The following is a 7908-nucleotide window of genomic DNA, read 5'->3' as shown; positions in this document are numbered from 1 at the left end:
GGACACGTGGAGTGGAAGGGGTGGCATCCAGCCCACAGCAGTGCCATGGATGTGTCCCCTGACCTCAAAACAGCACCAGTGGCTTCTGCTCCCAGAGCACCCATGGGTGCTCTGTTCCCTCTGCCCAGCTCCTGGGTGCCAGCAGGGAGCCCACACGGAGGCAGAGCTCACCTGGCTGCGGTTTCGCTGTAGAAGCAGGACCTCAGGCTGTGCCTCCGGGTGCCCCACGCCGTCAGCAGGCAGTGCACGTAGACCTGCTGGGACACCATCCGTCACCACCACCTCCAGGCAGCTCACCCTTCCCCTCCCACCTCCGTGTCCTCCCCACGGCTTCAGGGCTCCTTATCCGGGACCAGGAATAGCCCACAGAGGGACAAGGCCTTGGGGACACCCATGTCACCCCAAGGAGGTGTCCCACACCACCAGGAACCCCGCTCCACCACAACCTCACCTCCTCCTCGGGCTCAGCCTCCAGCACGGGGGGCAGGATGGAGAGCTGGAGGACAGACGCCCCTCTCAGGTGCTGGATGGACACACTGCCCAAATTCGGGCCGTGCAGGCACCTGGGGAGACCCAGGAACAAGTCAGGGACGTTTCCAAGCTGACCCCAAGACCTCTCCCACCCCACTAGGAGGCCTGGCAGGACCCCAGCACCGACCCTTGGCTGTTGACCACCACGTAGGCCCTCCTGGAGTGGCCCGGCCACCCCGAGCCCGTCCCGTAGCACTGGTCCACGTAGATCCTGGGGGAGACACCAGGCCCGAAGTCCACCCTGGCCTCCAGGTGGAGGACAGAACCAGAGCTGAGCACCAGCGGCGTCTTCGTGGCACCAGGGTCCCCTGAAGGAGGAAGAGTGGGATCAGTGCGACGTCCCCAAGCCTGTCCCACCACAGATGGGGACATAGGACATGTCCCAAGCCCATAAGGGGTTTCTGCTCCCACTGCTGTGAGGCAGGAACCTGGTTTTGGAGCCCACCCCCTGCTGTTGGCTGTCACCTTGGCCTGGCTCCGGACCTGCAGCACCTTCCTGGTCCAACCCCAAGGAGCAGAACAGGACCACATCACCCATCAGACGGATAAGAACCCCAAAACCTTCATAACGGGGTCCATCCCGGGGTCTTGCCCCTCCAACCCGGGGCCTGACACAAGTCCCAGAGCACTCACCGTGCAGGAGCCTCAAGGTGAAGTTCATGCTGGGCTCCTCTGAGCGGGGCTGTGCGTGAATCCCACCAGGCACAGTGGCAGCAGAACGTGCTGGGGACACCGCCTGTGTCCCCACACCCCAGGATGTCACTGGGGCCACTGCCACATGGCCAGAAAATGCTGGAACAGCTGGGGCCATGGGGGTCCCTGCGGGAAGGAAGGGGGTTAGCAGCAGGGGGCTGAGCACGGAGCGGTGGGAGCAGCATCCTTGAGGCGTGGAGAGGACACCCAGGTCCTCAGATGTCTCCAGAGCTCATGGAGAGGCGGTGGCCACAGCACCAAGTGAAGAACCCCCCAGGAACACATCTGGAGCTGCTCACGGCGTGGGAGAGCACCACCAGCAGCCAGGGACCCCATAGATAGCCCTGGAGCCCCATCCAGAGCAGCCCCTAATGGATCTGCGGGGACAGGGAGCTCCCAGACCACCTCCCCCAGCAGGACCAGTACCAGCAGGACCGGGAGGGAATCAGGAACCAGCACCATGGGGCACCCACCCCCTAGCAGGAGCAGCCAGGGGTCCCCAGCCCCACTCACCTGCCACCTCCAGCACAGCCCCGCACACCAGCACCCACCAGCACAGCCCCATCCTCAGAGAGCAACAGCTCAGCCCCAGTGTTGGGGGGCATTTAAGAGCAGGTGAGTGCAAATGGGCCCCACCTGGCGCTGATTTTTTTTTTTTTTTTTTTTTTTTTTTCCTTTTTTGCAGTAAAACCTTGCTGTAAGCCACAGGAGATCAGGGAGAGCCCAGCCTCTGCTGTTGGGTGCACACCCGCTGGGGCTTCAGAGGGGATTTAGGGCCCTGGGAAGGGGTGTTTCTCCACAAACACAAACTTTTGTGGTCACAGGGAACCATGGTGGCTTTTTCCTGCGGTTGTCCCAACCCAGGGATGTCCCAGGAGCAGCCTCTAAACCTCTGCTCCCTGCCCGCCCCGAAGGGCATCTTCGGGACTTGCCCCTTTGGTGACATCCCAGTGCCACCATCCCCAGCCAACAGGGACCTGCCATCGCCCCATGCACACAGGGCCTCCGAGCACCGGGCCGAGGAGCTTTAATAGGTGGCAGCGGTGGCAGGGGCAGAGCTGGGGCATCGCCGGGGGGCAGGATCTGTCCCCAGGGGTGCAGGGACCGGCAGAGCATCCCGCTGCACGCAATAAATGGGGGCAGCCTGGGGGGGCTCCTGTCCCCTTGTCCCCATCCCCTTCCCACGGAGAAGAACGAGACCGACGGAGACCAGCTGGACCATTGGTGTATTAAAAACTGCCAAATATACAATCCGATTATCTTACAAAAGTAGAATTGCTTTTTTTTTTTTTTTTCTTTTTTTTTTTTTTTTATTGCTTGCATTTACAAACAGAGCAGAACACGAACCACACCGGGGAGTGACAGGGCCGGGCTCCCTGCTGCTGCCCCGGGCAGGTGACAACCTCCTGTCACCCCTGCAGCCGCACGGTGCCACCTCGGTGCCCGGCCTGGGCCACTCTCAGCTTTACCCGTGCCATTGTCATCCAGCCCGGCCAGGACACCCGAAGGCTCCCCATGATGTGGCTCGTCCCCGTGTCCCACTTGCACCCAGGGCTGGCACCTCTGGGACCCTGCTCCACGCCTGCTCCCCACACCAGTTCTCACCAGACCCCGTGGTCCTCCCGGGATGTCCCCAGTGGGGACTGGCACCACAGGGCCCTCTAACTGGGACAAGAGGGGGCTGGGGGGCACCTGCTGCCATGGGGTCCTGCATGGACGTGCTGGGGACCGCCGCTGGCACAGGCTGGGGCTTTGGGGTGGTTTTGTTGCTCTGCAAATTCACGTGTGGATGGTGCTTAGAAACCTGCTGGGGCTTCCTGGGTCTGGGCTGATGGTGTGCCAGGCACCGACAGCCACGGGTGCGCTGAGGACGCGTGGCACTCGACGCACCCATGGGCTGGGGGAGCCCCAGCAGCGTGGTGGGCCCCAAAAACTGGGCTGGAGGGAAAGGGGATGGTGAGAGCAGCCCCCGCTGGGAGTGATGCTCCAGAATATCCGTGCACACCTGGCCCCACGGGTCCCACCACTGCCCGACCCGCAGCGCACCTCTGGCGGCGTGGTGGTGGATGTCTATTGCTGTGACAAGGGCACGACGGGGACCTGTCCTTCCCATCCTGCCTCCAGCATTTCCACGTGGCAGGAAGAAGTGGATCCTGTTGGGAAAGACCCCCAAACCCCCCCAATCCTTGAAGCCCTTGCTGCTGGCAGCAGTGGCCTCTGAGCTGGGTCCCCACGTCCCCTCCGTCACTCTTGGGTGCTCAGGGTTGGGAGCACCTCTGGGAGCCACCGTTTGGTTCTGCTCATGCCCAACCCAAAGACAGGTGACGGAAGGAAAACGCGAGCCCCTGGCTCTCCCACAGGGCGCCCACCTTCTCCTACCACTTGAGGAAGTCCCGCACCCAGCTCCACAGCTTGGTGATCCACAGGTTGACCCCGAGGTCCGTCAGGTACTGGATCTCGGGTGTCAGCATCTTGCGGCACAGCTTCTGGTGCTTCTTGTTGATCTTCTTCTTCAAGTTGTAGCCCAGGATGGACTTCTCCCCAAGTGGCTGCCACGGCTGCATGGAGGACTCCTGGATGGCACTGGCGTCCACGGCGTGCCCCCCGTCGATGCAGATGCTCTTCATCTTCTCGTTCTCCTGCTGCAGCTCGGCCACGTCCTTGGCCATCCGCTCCCTCCCGTAGGCCTCCACCTTCCGCCAGAAGGTGGCATTAAAATAACGGTAGAGTTTGGCGTCGATGAGGTTCCAAGAAGTCGCCTTCTCGTAGAGCTCAGGTGTCAGCCGGGAGATGGTGGAGCCCTTGCGAGCGTTGAGCTTGAAGTAGAGGATGTCCTCCAGCTGCCAGCACAGCAGGTCCTTCAGCAGCACCAGGGACTCGTCAAAATACTCCAGCAGCATGACCAGGTGGAAGCGCTGATCTATCTCCTGGATGTGCTGCTCCACCAGCGGGCTGTCGGCGTTCATGTTGTTGTCATAGCCCAAGTCGAAGAAGAGGAGGTTTTGGAGGTAGTGCGCGTTGAACCCGTTCGGGTCGTAGTAATGCCAGGGGTCCCGCAGGAACTCAGCCAGCTTGTCCTCCCCCGGCAGCTTCCAGGTGAGGGGGATGACGCGCCCGAAGTAGTGGAAAGAGGACTCGAAGAGGTAGGCAGGGTCCCGCAGCACCGTCACGAAGGTGGTGTCTGCCGGCAGGAGCTTGCGCACCTCCTGGTAGTGGAAGCGCATGTGGTTGCAGATGATGTTGAAGCACATGCCCGGCCGGTAGTGCTGCACCTGGCTCCTCTCGAAGTAGGAGGGGTAGTAGAAGTCGTTGCGGCCGTTGGGGAAGGCGAATTTGAGGCGGTGCTTCTCTCCGAAGCGGAAGAGGATGTTGAGGATGGTGCTGCTGGCCGTCTTGTGCGTCTTCATGAACATGATGTCCAGCTTGGGCCGGCAGCCTCCTCCCGCAGGGCTGCGGGTGCCGTTGGCCACCGCCCGCCCCTTGGCTTGGGCCGGGGAGGAGGAGCAGGAGTAGGGGATGGGGATCCTGGTGGGGAGGAGAGAGAGGACAGCGTGGTGAGGTGGGTAGAGAGGGAAAGAAGCGCGTGGTATCACCATACAGGCTGAGGGCTGTGAGATGAGCGAGCGTAACAAATAATCCCTGTGCTATTTGAGATGCCCGAAGCCGGTAACAGATGCCCCAGCACTGAGTGACATTGGACGACCCCAGAGAAGATGCAGCTCTGATCCTCGTTAACGCTGCGGGATGGCAATGTGGGACAGCAGGAGACAGAAAGCAACTTAAATACCCGCACGCGGAGCTGTTTTATAATAATAGCATAGATTATTAAAAGCAGAGATTAATGCTCCCCATGGTCACAGGGACGGGGCCAGGTGTGGCCCTTGAGGACGGTGACATCTCAGAGCAAGGCCACCAGAGCTTGTAAAGCCCCCAGGAACAGTTCTGCCCAGGTGATGGAGGGATCCCTGCGATACTCACTCCGTCAGGCTGACTTGCAGCGGAGGCACAGCGTAGGAGTAGAGCAGCAGCATGAAGCTGGTCAGGAGGGTCCCCAGGACGAGTCCCTTGCACATGGACCTCCAGGGCTTCCCATGGTGCTGCAGCATCGTGGTCACCTGCGAGGAGCAGAAGGGACAGCTGTCAGCCATGCGGGTGGTGAAGGACACGGGGAGTGAGGAACAAAGACCAGGTGAGACAAATTTCAAGCAAATAAGGTCCAGGGAACACTGCAGGGGGATTTTAGGTGATGTGGGAGGGAAGAACCGGTGCCAGGCATGTCCTGGGCCGTGAGGGAGTCATGGCCAGCGTGCCGCAGCGCTGCCCACACCGCGTCGCTCTTGCCCATGCTGCAAAAACCAAAAGCAATTTCCTTGCAAAAAGCACAACTCGAAGAGCTGGGGTGGCAGAAGGGGCGTCTCCTCCACCCACACCCAGCAGATGCCCGGCCGTGGGGCACCGCAGTGCCGAGGAGCAGTGGCACCGCTGCAGGTCCCACTGGGTGCGGATCCGTCCCACGCCACCCACCCCGCACAGCCCCACCAGCAGCGGGCGGCTCTGCGTGACCACACACACGTGCACAAATGCGGGCGTGCACGCACGCACACACACGTGCACAAAGGAGGGCGCGTGCACACAGCCATCCCTGCACAAATGTACACACACACAGAAGTGTGCGCATAAATATGGGGGCACCCCCACCCCTCCACACGTGTGCACAGGGACACAGGCACTCCTGTGCACATTTATGTGTGTGCACGCACACAGGGCACGCAGCTCTGTGTGTTATGCGTGCACACACACCTCTGCACGCTCACATTCCCACGTGCACACAAGGACACGGACACACGTCCGTGCACACTCATGCACGCACACGTATCTAGCTGTACACACTCGTGCACACACGTGCACGGGGCACAGGCGTGTGCACACACATCTGTGCCTCCTCATGCACAAGGACACAGGCAGCCACCACCCCCCCCATGAACGCTCGTGCACGCCGATGTGAGGACAAGGACATTTAGGGGCTCGCACATCCATGCACACTCGTGCATGCACACGCAGGGACACAGCCACCTGCGCATTCCATGCGTGTGCACGCACACGGGGGCACATATCTCTGCACATTATGCACGCACACACACAAGGACACAGCCAAACACCTCTGCGCACTCACGCACATGCACAGGCAAGGACACAGCCGTACGCGCACGCAGTTCATACGGACAAGGACACCGGCATCCGCACGCCCCTGTGCACATTATGCCTGCAGACTCATGGATTAGGACACACTCACACACACACAAACACACGTGCACACACTCACACACACCCCCGCGAGTTCCTGCAGCACCTGCACCGTCGCCGCGCCGTGCCCCGCGTCCGCTCGCCGAGCCGGGAGCTGCCCCGGCGCCGCATTGCAGCAGGGCTGTCCTCCCGGCAGGACACACGGACGAGCTGCCCGCACGCCTTGCCCTGCCTCCTGGCACCCTTCTGGCCGCCGGCCATCCTTGGCACCCTTCAGCCACCCCGCGGTGCCGTGCAGAGCACGAAAACCCCGCAGCCTGGCGGGTGCAGCCAGCAGCACAGACCTCCCGGGGATTTCGCAGAGGAAAAACCATGCGGAAACCCTACCGGGCCCCCGCCGGCATCTCGCCCCGCTGTGCACGAAGCCTTCCCGTGGCGCTGGCCTCCGTCCTCCACCTGCATCTCTCCTGCCCCGGCCCGGCGGAGGGCAGCGAGCCACGCCGCAGCTGAGATTTCCATCTTGATGAATAATGGATGGAAAATGTAACCGGACGCTGGGCACGGCTCGCCCTCGCCGACCCCAGGCGAGCTCAGCCTCCGCTCTGCGGGCTTTCCGAGCGGCAGAAATGACGGCGAGAGCATGGCTGAGCTGCCCCCAGCATCTCCGTGGCTGCCAGCGCCCGGCCCCACTGGCAGGGATGCCGAGGGGATGCTGAGCTCCACCCGGGCTGGCTCCGGCGGGGTGTTTCTTGCAAACAGTTCCCAGCCCAGTTACTCTATTGACTTTGCCTTAAGTGAGTGGCTTAATTATTAATAGCTCAGCAGGAGAAATGCTAAGGTGGAGGCTTTGTCCTGGGGCTCCCAGAGGAGCAGGGCAGCCGCTGGCGCTGGCCCTCACCCAGCCACTTGAAAGCCCCAGCCGGAGCCGGTGGTCACGGCCCCAGAGCGAGGACACGGCCCCATGCTATATCCCCACGTCCCTGCATCCCCCCAGGTCCAACACTCCCCGTGGCAGCCCTCTTCTGCGTTTTCCCTTACAGGCACCAACCCCTTTCCAGCCCAAATTTAAGGAACCATGCACAGGGCACCCTTCCAGCCCCCGGTGGCTCTGGCTCAGGCTCTCTCCATCCCGTGCCAATGCCCACTGTGGGCACGCCGCTCCGTGCGTGCTCACCCCATCCCCCTCGCCCCGGCATCTTATCCCGTGGGTGCTGGTGCCCACGTGCCCCTTGCATCCTGAAATCCCCCTGTGCTGGCCCCCGCGGCCCTCCCAGCCCCCCACCAGCCCCCATCACCTCTTCCTTTGCTCCGGCTGCTCCCCGCGGACCGTCCCTCTCCTCTCCTCGGCTTGCTGGGGCGTGGGGCGTGGGGGGCGATGCTGCTCCGACATGGAACAGGCTCTCCCAAAGCAGCCCCCAGCCGCTTCCCACCCTCTCTAAG

General features: G+C 62.2%; 1 protein-coding gene across 1 annotated transcript; it reads right to left on the bottom strand.

Annotated features, from left to right (window-relative positions):
- Nucleotides 1-2433: 2433 nt before the first annotated feature.
- Nucleotides 2434-7294, bottom strand: GAL3ST1 (galactose-3-O-sulfotransferase 1). Its single transcript, XM_032199254.1, has 3 exons — nt 6856-7294; nt 5203-5339; nt 2434-4749 (listed from the first exon to the last, which is right to left on the bottom strand). The coding sequence occupies exons 1-3, from the start codon at nt 7108-7110 to the stop codon at nt 3600-3602; spliced, it is 1542 nt and encodes a 513-aa protein (XP_032055145.1). The 5' UTR covers nt 7111-7294; the 3' UTR covers nt 2434-3599.
- Nucleotides 7295-7908: the final 614 nt, after the last annotated feature.

This window comes from Aythya fuligula, chromosome 17 (assembly GCF_009819795.1).
Source record: "Aythya fuligula isolate bAytFul2 chromosome 17, bAytFul2.pri, whole genome shotgun sequence".
NCBI classification, from domain to species: domain Eukaryota; kingdom Metazoa; phylum Chordata; class Aves; order Anseriformes; family Anatidae; genus Aythya; species Aythya fuligula.
This window is presented reverse-complemented; position numbering and strand designations above follow the sequence as displayed.

What these genes read in the sequence shown, in the direction of transcription:
- GAL3ST1 (XM_032199254.1), bottom strand. Translation starts at nt 7,110, where the DNA reads ATGCTCTCGCCGTCATTTCTGCCGCTCGGAAAGCCCGCAGAGCGGAGG. An exon ending in GAGATGCCGGCGGGGGCCCG is followed by an intron (nt 5,340 to 6,855) that starts GTAGGGTTTCCG and finishes TGCTCCTCGCAG; the next exon opens with GTGACCACGATGCTGCAGCA. An exon ending in CTGCAAGTCAGCCTGACGGA is followed by an intron (nt 4,750 to 5,202) that starts GTGAGTATCGCA and finishes CCTCCCCACCAG; the next exon opens with GATCCCCATCCCCTACTCCT.